Genomic DNA, 15,411 nt, shown 5'->3' on the forward strand with positions numbered 1-15,411 from the left:
TACTGTAATTCTCAGTTTGCCTGTCTACCAGCAAGCATGATTAAGTTTCTGTAGATGGTCCAGAACGCTGCAGCGCGTCTGGTCTTCAATCAGCCAAAAAGGGCTCATGTCACCTCACTCTTGATTTCACTCCACTGGCTACCAGTAGCTGCTCACATCAAATTCAAGGCTTTGAGTCTAGCCTTTAGGACAGCCAATGGAACGGCACACTCTTCAATTGTCTCCTCCAGATCTACATCCCAACTCACTCTCTGCGGTCAATGAACGAGTGACGCCTGGTGGTCCCATTGCAAAGATATTTCACAATCATTCATTTTCTCTGATCCTCGTGGTGGAATGAGTTTCCAACCTCCACACAATCTGCTGAAACCATGTCAGCATTCAAGAATCAGCGGAAACACATCTGATCCGTGAGCACTTAACCAATCAACGCTAAATGCGCTTAATATTTAACAATTTAAAAAAAACCTTGTCTGTCTTTCTTCTGCGCTAGCATCTATATTACTCCAACCACAACTTGGCTCTGCGGTACTGAAAATATTGTTGACTGTTTGTATGAAAAATTGCTTATGTTCCTTATTTGTAAGTTGCTTTAGATAAAAGCTTCTGCTAAACGACTAAATGTAAAATAAAAAAAACTAAATTACACTAGAGTGTTCTGTTTGGTTGCTAGGGCATTGCTAGTTGGTTGCTTAGATGTTCTTGTTGGTTTCTGGAATGTTGATATGCAGTTGCTAAGGTGTTCTGGGTGATTACTAGGCTTTTTGGCCCAAGGCAAAAAAAGCCTGTTTGATATTCTGGTCTGCAGATATTGCTTTGGTCCCTCCTTCAGTATAAATCTATGGCATTTTATGGAATCAATGGAATTTGCATTAGGTGGAAATGAAAATGTAATGGGAATCAAATAAATCTGATCACTTAAGAATCATTAATGTCAGTAACACAAATGATGCAGGACATATTTTAATACTAGTTTAATCCCTAAACCTTAAGTTTCAGAAATAATAATAATAATACTTCCCTTTCGAGCACCAATAATTAACAAAAAAAGATTTCAAAACCATCAATAGTAAATAAAAAAAAGGCTTTGAAACCTTTAAATATGTATCATTATATATTAATTATTTTATTTAATAATTGCAACAAAAAATATATATATATTAAGAATAACAAACAAAATATGTGAACAAGTTTGTAATTAATAGATTTATTGGAACACAGAAATCTCTCTCATTGGTGTATAGTCTGTTGCTTTTTACAGCTTCTGATAGTCCTGACGATAGACTGCAAGAAATATTAGTGCTCTCATGAATTTTGATAATTTGTAACCATTTTTAAAAGGTCAAGATCTCAGCATCTCTTTGAACATTTTCATGCAAATATGGCTGACTATGTACTATGAGACTCAATAATTGCTGGCCCCAGATTAGAACCTGCTCAGTGACCCAATTACTGGCATAATAATAAAACATTATTAAGCAATTAATTGCACTCCCCCACCAAGTCACACTCACGAGAGAAGCACATGGACAAAATGCACATCAATTCACAGTCCTCCCAACGCACATACACACTCACTCAAACTCTACAACAACCAGAATACACCCACACACCCTCTCAAGAACTCCTCCGCAAACACTAATGTTTGAAATGCTCACACGTGTAAAAAACACGAGTTAGTCGATAGCAGCTGGAAAGTAAATTGTGCCACTCACCTTAGAAGCATCATTAGTTATCTGGTTTCATTTTTGTGGCAATCAACACATAACACAAATGTTGTCGACTGAGCTTGACTTGTATTGAACCTGGAATTTTCCTTTAACATCATAATCACAGCATTCTTTACATTTTGCAAAATCTTCACATTTGGCCCAAGCAGATAAGAACTCTATTCTTTACATGTAAACCATTTTTATATTGAACATTTTTTCATGCACCCAGTGTAAAGTGTTGGATGGATTCCCTTTTTTTTGTTATTTCTCCACTCTGCTTTCTCTCCCTCTTTCCTTCTCTCTCTGGTTACCATGGAAATTCTGCTCGAGGCAATTATCATCCACCAGCAATTAGGAGAGAACACTTCAGATTTAGCTCTTGCATTTTCAACTGTCAAACACTTTTTGCTGAAAACTGACCTGTACTGCACCTGCACACAACAGCTTTAGATGTGATACATGCCGGAATCAGGTGCTCTGTTACAGCAGGTGCACTAATACAAACATTGGCTGTGTCTGCCATAGATTGGTGACAGGCGAGCATCATCAGTCTGATTGGATTTCTGGAGCTCATCACATGAACTGACAGGGCATTTGTGCTGTAGCTGTTCGTGCGCCAGTGCTGGAGTCAGCGTACGCCCACCGAATTTATACCGCCCCCTCCTCTATCCTCCGGTGCATTAGACGGAAAACGGGAAGGCGACGCATCCGTACGGAGCTGGCATCGGTGGGAATATTTTACATTCGTTTACAAGGATCCAGCTCGAACAAGATGGATGAAATGGAAGAGGAGTTAAAATGCCCGGTGTGTGGCTCGTTTTTCCGTGAGCCCATCATTCTACCCTGCTCGCATAATATCTGCCTGGCCTGCGCCCGTAACATCCTGGTGCAAACGCCCGACGCCGAATCCCCTCAGAGCAGCCGCGCGTCCGGCTCCGGCGTGTCCGATTATGATTACTTAGACCTGGATAAGATGAGCCTGTACAGCGAGGCGGACAGTGGCTACGGGTCTTACGGCGGTATCGTGAGCGCCCCGACCACCCCGTGCCAGAAATCCCCCAACGGGGTGCGCGTTTTCCCCCCTGCTGTTCCTCCCAAGCACCAAGCGCAGCACCATCTGCTGCCCCATACCGGCGTCCTGCCGCCGGTCCCTCGCAATTCCTGCCTCACCTGCCCGCAGTGCCACCGCAGCCTGACGCTCGACGACCGGGGGCTCCGGGGCTTCCCCAAGAACCGCGTGCTGGAGGAGGTAGTGGACCGGTACCAGCAGAGCAAAGCGGCAGCGCTCAAGTGTCAACTGTGCGAGAAGAACCCCCGCGAGGCGACGATGATGTGCGAGCAGTGCGACGTGTTCTACTGCGACCCGTGCCGCCTCCGGTGCCACCCGCCACGGGGTCCGCTGGCCAAGCACCGGCTCGTGCCGCCGGCGCAGGGCAGGATCAGCCGCCGCGCAAGCCCTCGGAAGATCTCCACCTGCACCGAACACGAGCTGGAGAACTTGAGTATGTACTGCGTGCAGTGCAAGACCCCCGTGTGCTACCAGTGTCTGGAGGAAGGCAAACACTCCACGCATGAAGTCAAAGCACTAGGAGCGATGTGGAAATTCCACAAGGTGGGGAAATTGCTTGAGGTAGTTTAATCCTCTTGTCTTCTTATGCATAAAACACTAGTTTTAGTACACACTTAGAATAGAGGTTTTATTTGGCTATGTGTAGAGCCGTATGTGTTGTCACAGTGATAAGCGAGACAGCGCCGAACTCATTAAAACGCAGCGCACGACAAAACCGGCCGTGATACAGACCAAAAGAAAAATAAGTGCGCACAGCTCTCCAACTTAGTTTTAGGATAAACAACCAGAAGTAGTCTACATCAAATTCATGGATTTACACAAGGGACTAAAAACCGTTCAAGGAACGAAAAACGAAAACGAATTAAATGTTTAGCAGAACGTAACCGAAAACCGGACCAAAGTGATTTTTAATTGTTCTGGAGTGAAAATGTTATTTTTAAATGCTGGTATCTGGTTATAATCAGTTCATTTTGTTCCAATAATTTTTTCATGAAACTAAAGGCCAAATGGTTTATCATTGTAAATGTTTGGAACTACACAACATGCTGCCCTGTAAAAATTAAACATGCTTGGTTGGATCCTGAAGGAAACTGCAGCATCACATATTTCTTTGCCTATTTGCCCGTTGTGGATGCCCTTTTCAATAACTATGTATAAGTACTAGCTACAGTATACATGCACGGCTAATCCAGATACAAGGAGAACATTATTAGAGTTAAAAAGTATTCATTGAATTATTGTTAGATGTGTTGCTTTAATGCAGAATTGATGCTGCTGGGTTTTGACTGAGAAGTAGATAGAATAAAATTATAATTAACTGTTAATTAACTGCTTGTTATGATTTCTATGCCGATAAACAGTGGTGGATTTAGGCATGGGCGACATGGGCAGTCGCCCAGGGCAGCATTTTGTGGGTGGTGGTCAATAACTTTTGTTCTCATTTAGAATCATCACCGTGCTGTAATTCCATACTCAACTTGTGCAGTTGTTGGCATCACATAACATCATGTAAACCTCACATTACCCACTAAGAATATATGCCGATGCAAGCGAAAACACTGGAGACCGGATATTGAAAACAGTCATATCATGGAACTTCTGCGTTCAGGAAAAAGGTGGATAACTTTAAATAGATGAGGTTAATATACAGTTTTATCACACCAAATTCATGCTAACATGTAAAATGTTACATCTTGTGGCTGTACTTATATATATACATCTCTAGAAAAAAATGAAGAGACCACTGCAAAATTATCAGTTTCTCTGGATTTACTATTTATAGGTATGTGCGTGAGTAAAATTACAATTTTTGTATTATTTTATAAACTAACGACAACATTTCTCCCAAATTCCAAATAAAAATATTGTCATTTAGAGCATTAATTTGCAGAAAATGGCAAATGGTCAAAATAGCAAATAAGAGGGAGGGCCTGGGTAGCTCAGCGAGTATTGATGCTGACTACCACCCCTGGAGTCGCAAGCTCGAATCCAGGGTTTGCTGAGTTACTCCAGCCAGGTCTCCTAAGCAACCAAATTGGCCCAGTTGCTAGGGAGGGTAGAGGCACACAGGGTAACCTCCTCGTGGTTGCTATACTGTGTGGTTCTTGCTCTCGGTGATGTGTGTGGTGAGTTGTGCATGGATGCTGCAGAGAAAAGCTTGGGCCTCCACACACATTACATCTCCTCGGTAACACGCTCAACAAGCCATGTTATAACATGCACGGATTGATGAGATGAGTCACTACACCACCACAAGGATTTAGAGCACACTGGGAATTGAGCATTCCAAATTGGGGTGAAAAGGGGAGAAGAAAACAAATTAGCAAAAAAGATGCAGTGTTTTCAGACCTCGAATAATGCAAAGAAAACAAGTTCATATACATTTTTAAACAACACAGTACTAATGTTATAAATTAGGAAGAGTTCAGAAATCAATATTTGGTGGAATAACCCTGATTTTCAATCACAGCTTTCATGATCTTGGCATGCTCGCTACCAGTCTTTCACATTCCTGTTAAGTGACTTTATGCCACTCCTAGCGCAATAATTCAAGCAGCTCGGTTTTGTTTGATGGTGTGGAACGGACCAAGGAAGGGACGGAAACAGGCGTCAGCTTAAGGGGTAAGCTTTATTCTTTAAACTTAATTTCTGTATGTTTATGACACACAAGTATTCTCAGCCTTGTTGTCAGGCTCCCCTCTCGATGCTCTGTGGCTGCTGGCTTTTATCCGCTTTCCTCACGCTACTGCAATTAGAGACAGGTGTTAGACATAATTTAGCTCAGGTGTGAGTGCCCTTACCGCTTTTCTCTCCCGGACGGGCGCTTGACCACGCCCCCGCTGCCACAGATGGCTTGTGACCATTCATCTTCCTCTTGATCACATTCCAGAGGTTTTCAATGGGGTTCAGGTCTGGAGATTGGGCTGGCCATGACAGGGTCTTGATCCAGTGGTCCTCCATCCACACATTGATTGACCTGGCTGTGTGGCATGGAGTATTGTCCTGCTGGAAAAAAAACAATCCTCAGAGTTGGGGAACATTGTCTGAGCAGAAAGAAACAAGTTTTCTTCCAAGATAACCTTGTGTGTGGCCTGATTCATGCATCCTTCACAAAGATGAATCTGCCCGATTCCAGCCATTTTGAAGCAGATCATCACCGATCCACCAAATTTCACAGTGGGTGTGAGACACTGTGGCTTGAAGGCCTCTCCAGGTCTCCATCTAACCGTTAGACGACCAGGTGGAGGATCGATGATGATTTGGAGGTGCTTCAGCAAGGCTGGTATCAGGCAGATTCGGTTTAAATGGCCTGGATCACCTTCTTGGATTGTCACGGAGTTACCGTCATGATTTGTGAATCAGAGGAACTTTTGATCCTGAAGTTTTGATTCTGGCTGATTGGATATGCACTTCAGAGGAAGAATTAGATGTGTGCTTAACGAGAAGAAATGCTGGATTGTCGTAATTACATCTGTTTAAACTAAATATGTGCATATTTGCAGATGGTATGCTATATAATATTAGTTTTATTGATATTTGCCTTTTTATCATTAGACAAGACAGTTAAAAGTTACTGGGAACTGTTAAGGAGAGACTGATAGAATACGTGCTTAAGCGGTAAATAAATTAGCGCTCCACAGGATGCAAGATCTGCTGAAGTTGTGTGAGGTTGGTTTATTATATCTGTTTAAATGAGATATGTGCATATTTGCAGACAGTATATGATATTAGTTTTATTGATATTTGCCTTTTAATCATTAGACAAGACAGTTAAAGGTAACAGGGAACTGTTGAGGAGAGAAAGGTAGAATGAAACAGACGAGCACTTTAACATTATGAGCACAAACACGTCTGCCGCGGCTCTGATATATGGACCATTTAAATAAGACTGTGTTTCACACCAGTCTATTATTGTAGTAACATGATGGCACATAACAAAACAAACCGTGACTGGTCGTTTACATGTCTCAGTTGCTTCACATTCAAGCAGTCGATTCTCAGCGCACTCAAGAAACAAATCGGCCAAACGAGTATCAGCTGATGCCGATAATGAACAAATTCAGAATATAGCCCGATTCTCTGCAGTATATCGCTCGACCACTAGTAGGACAACTGGGAGAGATTATATTAATATATATGTAAGTGTAACTTGGTAAACTAGATAACCAAATACTAGCCAAGAGAACCAAATTCTAATCTAGACCATACTAAGAGAGCTAGACAGATGGTTATCTAGTTAGTAAGCCTATTGGCAGTGTACAGACTAAAAAATAGGTTAAATAAACACAGTTAATTCAACAAAAGTACTGCTTTTGCGTGGTTATATGTTACACATTTCATTTCTTGAAATAAAACTATCCCCTTCTCCTCTTCCTCCTGTTTTGTTTGCAGTATAATCAGTTATCTAGCCAGCCAATCAAAATGTACCACCTTATCTCTGATTGGCTGAAATTCTGTTACATTATAATGCTGTAAACTTGTTGAGCAAGCAAGTGGTCAAAGCTATGAGTGCATACAGAGTGGGTAGTAGGAGAGAGTGAGTGAGATCTTGCACAATCAAAAACAGTTGAGTTACATAAATGTCAGAATTCTGTGCAAATTCACATTAAAATAAACTTTATTCAAGTGCAAAATATATTTTGTTTGCTAAAAATTAATTCATCTTCACAAGAAGATACATTGCTTTACTATACATTGAGTTCACACACGTAGAAAATACATTTTATGCACTCAAAATATAATCTTGACTGTGCAGAAAATTTTTGTGTGCTCAGAATAAAATCTTGCATGCTCAAAATATTGTGGCACATGTAGACTTCATACAAATATACTTGTGTGTGTCTGAGTTCCTCAGGGAATGGTGTACAACATTGGACCTGTTGTTGTGGCAACATGATAGAGTTGAGGCACAGGGCTGATTTAGAGTGTGTCTTTGTGTTTCTAAAAGTGAAAAGAATGTATCCTAAGAGAAGCCAAAGAATGAGGAAAGAGTACACTCTCACTTTCTCACACTCTCTCTCTCCCTCCCCCAGACCTAACCTGCTGCATGTGAGTTAATACATTTGGAATAAAGCTTCAGCAATGGACAGTGTAGGAGAGTTTTACAGATTCTGGAACTAAGAACACAAGTATCAACAGGCAGGCACGATTGATTAAAAAACACATGGTCTTCCACATCACACTCCGATGACTTCAAAATAGGGTTGTTCCAATACCAAAATTTTGGCTTAGGTACGATACCAGCCCTGGTACCTCGGTATCGATACTTACTTGATCAGATTTTTTTATGAAATGTCAAGATTTTCAGCGAATAACGACTCAATCTATGTTTCTCGCACAAAGCTACTGTATATTGTGGCTTTAGAAGACTTGTAGTATAATGCACAAGTCTTATGAACTACTTTTATGATACATTTATTGGGCGTCTTTTTTTAAGCGTTTTTGAAGCTTCCCTTGAAAGGACTCAAAAAACTAATTCATTGTAATTGCATGGAAAAGAGCAACCAGTAAATTCTTTAAAATTTGTATTTTTGTGTTTTACTAAAAAAATAAAGGCATATGAGTTTGGAATGACATGAGAGAACATGATAACAGAAATTTCATTTTTGGACAAACATTTGTTTAACATCAGTGTTCATTATGTTGCTCTCAGTGATGATTTATATTACTCTGTTGAGAGATGCTTTACTCTGTGCGTTTAGTAACATTACTAATTTATGCTGTGTTAAGGTACATCATTTTATGTGTTCAGTAATATTATGCAATGTATGTTGTTACATTATTTTATGTGTTTTAAGTAATATTACTCTTTTTGTGTTTGGTCACATTACTCTCTGTTCAGTAACAGTGCATATGTGTGGTGGCGGTGTGGCTGCATGAAATCGGTTTGAACTGGGACAGCAGCATCAATGCAGACCCAAATACGTCTTCCTCCTTTTAGCACCTGGGACACAAACACACACAGCAGATCTTGGATCAGTGTCCTCTATCACAGACCCATCTGTAGCTGTTACACTGAACACTGGCAAGCTGGCCTCTGATCAGAGGAAAATGGCCTCTTTCCGCACTGCAGACAGTTGCTCATGATTCACGGAACAGATTGTAGTTTTGCTTTTAGCCTCAGGGCACCATATGCTTTTCTCTCTCTCTTCCTTTCTCTCTCCTCTGTGTCACATATGCAAACATGTACACAGCAAGCATGAGATGGGGCTTGTATTGTGTTGATGCCCTGATAGATTTTTTAACTTGAATTGGATGTTGCCTTATTTTGAAATAAGGACATATTTTTACTTTGTATTTATTATTTTATTGCGAGCTGGTGCCTACGAATATTTCTTGCCAGCTGTTCCTGTCCTAACAGACTTTCTATTTTGGAAAATTGCATGTATGTGGATGCTTGATAGACCACAGATTTATTGGGGATAGAATCATGATGCTTCATGATCATGATGCTCTAGGAGGAGTTGGATAGATTCACATTAGTTAAAATGCAAGATGGAATTTGCACATTGATGGCGTGTTTTGACCATTTGTGCATGTAGCCTTAAGCGCGATGGCATTATGCTTGTCAGTTGGAATGGGTGTGCGATAGCTTGATGTGACTGGCCCAACAAATGGTTCGACCTTGGCACACAATTCTTCCTACATAGCCCTTGACATTCGGAAGTTTAAACTCATATCTAGTCCTTTTGAGCACAGGCGCTTGTAGGTATATACAGAGGTGCTGGCGTATGGGAATGCGCCATTATGCCCCCATTATATGAGATATTACACTCATTCTTCAGTGTCTTCTGGCAGCATTTAATAAAATTATGTTCAACAACTCAAATAACTCTCAGAAGCAACGTGCTCCATCATGACAAAGCGGGCTCCCTCAAGATAGTGTGCATAATGTAGTGGATGGAAACAAAAATGATTCGAATTTTCTTTAGTCGAATATTAAGAAATGCACATAGAAAATGCTAAACATTTTGGATGGAAACCCAGCTATTGTGTTTTTACTTTTAACATTCTAAAAGCTGATTTGGCACCAAACCAAATTGCAAAAACGATTATTTCCAAACAAGTTTCCCCAAACACCCCTACACCCAGTCAGATTAATACACGCAGTCCCGCCCCTAACTCAAAAAACTGGTTGAGTCAAACAAACTGAGCAATCTATGTTGAAAGTGCTACAGAGACACACTTATTAGCTCTCTTTTGGGAAGTCAGTCTACAAATTGCTTACAAATTGCATATTGCATTTTGCCTAAACATACCTCTGAACAGGGCTGGATTAAGACTATAGTGCCCCTGGGCCTAAACAAAAATTGTACCCCCACCACCACACATACAAAACACAAATAATACTCAATATCTCTGACAAGAACATATGGAGTAATGCAGGGTGCAGGGTAGTGTGCAGCCCTAAATGCTAAAATAGTTCTAATATAGTACTAATAGTTACAAATAATATAATATGACCATGTAAACATCTTTTCCAGGGTGAGATAAAGTACACAATCAAAAATAAACAGGGATTGCTTACCAAAATTCTGACATCATTTATTCACCTTCATCCAAACTCCATATGACTCTTGTAATATATTTCATTTTCTCTACATTCATATGACAATTTTGTGTTGAACAGACCAAAATTGCAAATGTTGTCAGCTACAAACTGTTTTCTATGAGACACAAGTTTTCTTCTTGCAGGGGGCGCTCAAATCCTCCATTCATCCTCATTGAAACCTCAGAACGTTTTATTTCTTATTGAAGATATTTTGACAGTGGATATTGATTTTTAATAAAAACTGATCATACCTGTGAATGGAAATCCACCTCGGCAGTATCTATAAAAGCATTTTTTAAATCCTCATCCAGTAGTAATAAATAACTGTGATTGTCCCATCCAAGGACAGATTAGGAACTGAGAGGCCCATGGGCCTCTACACCATGGAGGCCAGCCATGACAGATCACATGACTACGTTCACTTTTATGCGCGACAGGACACTTGCCAGATTTGGTTGGATTTTTCAAATTGACGGAAGAAAAGTTTAGAGCAATGTTTTACATGGCCAGTTATATGTACTTTTTAATTATGAACTGATCCAAAATCATGCATTATTAACAGGGATGTGCATGGTATTTAATACCAAAATCACTATTCAGTTATTCTGCAAGGGTTTAGAGGTCTTCAACCCGATCAGAGTCCGACAGTACCCGACAAACCTACAAGTTTTGTGCCAGGTTTGGGTAAATTATTCAAATATGCTATCTACCTTTTCACTAGCAGCGAAATACATATTATGCTTAGTGCATTCTTCCAATGCGGATGCTACAGGCTTCCACTTCGCAGCTTATTCCCATTACCAAGCACTGAAATATCACTAACAACAGTCAAAAATGAGTGAACAGTCTGTATTTACTTAACGTGAATCACTTTCTCACTAAAGGCCGTGTGTGGACATTCGGTTTCCATGGCAGTCCCTGAATAGAAAAGTACACAATCACACACATTTACATGGTAAAGTTACTGGGCTCCCGCGCTCTCTGCACGCACCCTCTAATCATGTGGTCAGAGAGAGAGAATACACATAAATGATGCATTACATTTAATTAGATTTTTTGTTGAGCAGTTCAATATAAAATCCCGACTGGTCACTTTTTAAGGTTCGAAAAAAAAGAATTTGTATGACCTGTTATGGTCATAATAGGTTCCAATTTAAAATCTTCAGATATGAGGCACGTACCTTTTGCTTTTTTTCTGCATTAACAAGTGCCGCCTTATCATGCACTCAGCCATAAACAAAGGCTTGGTTTAAATGTTTTTCATCTTAGTTATCTTCCAAAATGACTGACAGTATTTGGAATTATCTGTCAATGTTTAAAAAAAATAGGCAAATGATGGAGAATTTTAATGCAACCTCTGATTATTAAATCTGGTTTGACTCGGAGTGTTTCAGCATTGCCAGCTTTTGTGGGGCTTATCATTTTCCAGTTGATTTTATTAGAGAAATAACTGCCCATTTCCTATCAAACAAATCCTAAATCCCCAGCCTTCTACTTGACACCTCCTCGAAAGCTGCCACCCTCCCCATCTCTGCATACCACGCCCTAAATGAGGGTGCTCCAGCCAACTTCCATCCCCTTAAGATAAGCTGTCTGCCTATCATAACTGGTCAGAACCCAATTTTTTATGTTTATCCCCCATGTTGATGACCGTCCCATCGCCCAAAAGAGTCTGGGGCAAAATTTAATTTGAGTGCCCAATACATCACACATAAAACTCTGAACCTTCAACTAAAATTCTTGGATCTTAACACACCACCAAAAAACATGGGTTGTGTCTTCTGATTGTGGGCTTCATTACATTTATCAATGATTGGGAAGGTTAATGTTATTAAAATGAATTGTATTCAAAAATTCAACTACCTGCTATAATCTCTCCCTGTAGATGTCCCTCTCTCTTATTTCAAGAAATTTGATAGAATAGTGAAGTCCTTCATTTGGAATGGGAAACATCCAGATTACATGTCAATAAGTTACATAGGCCGATTGACAACAGTGGGCTAGGCCTACCCAAGATTTTATTTTATTATTATGTGTTCGGTCTCAGACATTTGGCTCACTGGTCGCTTCCACCTGAGAGAGCCCCTCCCTGTTTTTGTATTGAACTGGAATTTCTTGGCCCTATTTTGCCATTGCAAAGCCTTTCAATCAAACTAACCGGAGAAGTTAAATTACACCCCGTTATATCGCATTTACACTCAGTATGGACAAAAGTGTTCAGAGTGTTTAATTCTAACATTCATTTAAATATTGCCTCGAGCTTATGGCGGAATCCCACATTTTTTATTAATAAGTCCCCTTTCTTCAGGCCAGAGTGGATTGTGAGGGAGGATATTACACTCTGTGACCTCTATGAGAGTGGAGTGTTGAGATCCTTTGAAAATTTGGTTCAACATTTTGGGATTCCCAGATCTCAGTTCTTTAGATATTTACAACTGCCCCACCTACCCTGAACTATTTTTGGGAGTGGCATACACCCCCCTAAAGCGGCAGATACTCTGGGAGTGGTGAGTACTGCTTTTGGAAAAGGTCATGAGGCATCAGTGTATTACTCCCTGTTAATTCAGAGTCTGGGGGACGGATCTTCAACTTCTCTTAAGAGATTATGGGAAAAAGATTTAAACTTGATATTGGAGGAGGGAGAGTGGACTAGGATTAAAAAAAAAAAAAAGTCAAGTCTGCATCTAGAGATGCAAGGGTGTGCCTTAAGCAATTCAAGATTTTACATTGATTCTATTGGACCCCCTCTAGATTGTATAAGCTTGGTCTTAAAGACACACCCACCTGCTGGTGATGTCAATCAGAGGATGGAGACATAACCCATGTCTTTGGGGAGGTGTTAATATGTACGTTAAGCTTGCGTGTGATGTATTGAGCACTCGGGTTTCATTTTGCCCCAGACTCTGTATTCTGGGTGATGGGATGGTCATCGATGTTGAGAACAGACACAAAAAAAGTTGGGTCCTAACCAGCGTCATGATCACCAGACAGATTATTTTAAGGGGTTGGAGGTCGGCTGGAGCACCTTCATTTCAGGAGTTGTGCTTGGATATGGGGAGGGTGGCGGCCTTTGAAGAAGCGTCAATTAGTAGACTAGGGAAATGTAATTTGTTTATGGAGAAATGGTGTGTGCGTGTGCGTGTGTGTGTGTGTGTGTGTGTGTGTGTGTGTGTGTGTGTGTGTGTGTGTGTGTCTATAATCATGTATGTCCACTGGGATGTTGTTGGGGGCCGGGGAGGGGTGAAAGTGAGGTTAATTGTTGATTCTGTATAGATATATATATATAGTTTTTCTGTGTTCAATATGTAAATCAATAAGAAATTGTTAATCAGACAAAAAGAAACATTATATATAACCTTCCTTCTTTTTATGGGGTGCCCCAACCTATTCACATTCCATGTGGAGAGAGACAATCCACTCATATTAACATTTGACATTTTGACATATTATAAAATATAGATTGTGTGTCAAAAATACAATTATAAACACCACATTCCAACATTAGTGTAACAATCAACTGCTGCTGCTGCGACTGCTCTGGTGGCTTCAGCTTGAGCACGTAAGTGTCTTTTAATGTCTCCAGAGCCTGAGGATTTTGAATTCTTTGACATATTATCTTCCTAGAACAGTTAAGAATCAATTAGGGGGGCCTGGATAGCTCAGCAAGTATTGACGCTGACTACCACCTTTAGAGTAGTGAGTTCGAATCCAGGGCATACTGAGTGACACCAGCCAGGTCTCCTAAGCAACCAAATTGGCCCAGTTGCTAAGGAGGGTAGAGTCACTTCCGCATGGTCGCTATAATGTGGTTCGCACTCTGTGGGGCGTGTGGAGAGTATAGCATGGGCCTCCACACGCACTAGGTCTCCATGGTAACACGCTTAACATGCCACATGATAAAATGCTCGGATTGACGTCTCAGACGTGGAGGCAACAGAGATTCGTCTTCTGACACCCGGATTGAGTCACTACGCCACCATGAGGACCTAGATCACATTGTGAATTGGGCATTCCAAATTGGGTAGAAAAGGGGAGAAAAAAAAAAAAGAATCAGGGTGTATCGAATCTCAAGTACTAAAAACTAGCAAAGTGTGCAGAGCTCGCCATTCACAAGTCCGAACCGTGCATGGCGCCATCGCACCTTCCCATTACTTAATATTTTGTATATATGTATGGGCCTAAACAGAAAATAAACTGCTGCTTCGAATATCCTTTAAAATTAGTTAGTAAAAAACACATATAAGACCTCAAAATTAACCATAGATATTATTATATTATTACTAAAACCAAGTTACCAGATGGATACTACAGTAATGCTGTAGTAAAACCATGGTTAATTGTATCAACACCGTGGTTACTGCCAAAAAGAAAAAGAAAAAACATTGTTACTACAGATGTAGCTTCTACAGTCATGGTTAATACAATATTACTAGAGTAAATCTATGGTCAGATTTCGTAAGGGTTTCATTTATTAACAAGGATTAAAGAATATTAACAATGTTTTAACAACCCCGAAAGATAAAACAAACCTGTAAAAATGGTCACACACGCCCATTATAATACATGTCACGTCTAGTTTTGTCATTACTTAGTGTGAATAACTCCAGATGCTGTTTTTCTGTCATTACTTCAGGAAAGCACTGCACCCTCTTTGAAATAGCACTATGACTGAAAGGGTGAGTGCTGTCTGCTGGTGTATTTTAGCATTTCTGCGTGTCAAGAAAAAAAGTTCCTGTGCCATGCAACAATTCACTCATATAATTCTTTTTTCCACTTCGAAGATTATGAGATGCATTCATATTCATATAATCTAAGTAATAAGATCACTTGAACAACTTCAGAATCTATATTTTTATGTGAGGATTGATATTCTTGATACCCCATCAGTATCGGAAGTATCGATACTTTAGTATCGATCCGCTCATCCCTAGTCAGGAAAAAGGTGGATAGGGTGAGTTACCAGCTGTTCGCACGTGCGTCGAGGCCATGTAAACACTGGACGGATGTCTTTGATCGTTGTGCCACAACTCACTGTTAAGTTTAAAAGAAATGTAATATGTATAAACTAGGGCTGTCAA

General features: G+C 40.3%; 1 protein-coding gene across 6 annotated transcripts in view; it reads left to right on the top strand.

The window, feature by feature from the left end:
- Nucleotides 1–2,403: 2,403 nt before the first annotated feature.
- LOC127618115 (E3 ubiquitin-protein ligase TRIM9-like) overlaps nt 2,404–15,411 on the top strand; it is a 42,298-nt gene continuing 29,290 nt past the window's right edge. For all 6 annotated transcript variants that reach the window (XM_052090388.1, XM_052090391.1, XM_052090393.1 and 3 more), the window contains exon 1: nt 2,404–3,324. In XM_052090388.1, coding sequence (XP_051946348.1) covers nt 2,485–3,324 — 840 coding nt within the window. In that variant the 5' untranslated portion in view covers nt 2,404–2,484. The remainder of the gene's footprint in view (nt 3,325–15,411) is intronic.

Source organism: Xyrauchen texanus, chromosome 24 (genome assembly GCF_025860055.1).
Source record: "Xyrauchen texanus isolate HMW12.3.18 chromosome 24, RBS_HiC_50CHRs, whole genome shotgun sequence".
Classification (NCBI taxonomy): domain Eukaryota; kingdom Metazoa; phylum Chordata; class Actinopteri; order Cypriniformes; family Catostomidae; genus Xyrauchen; species Xyrauchen texanus.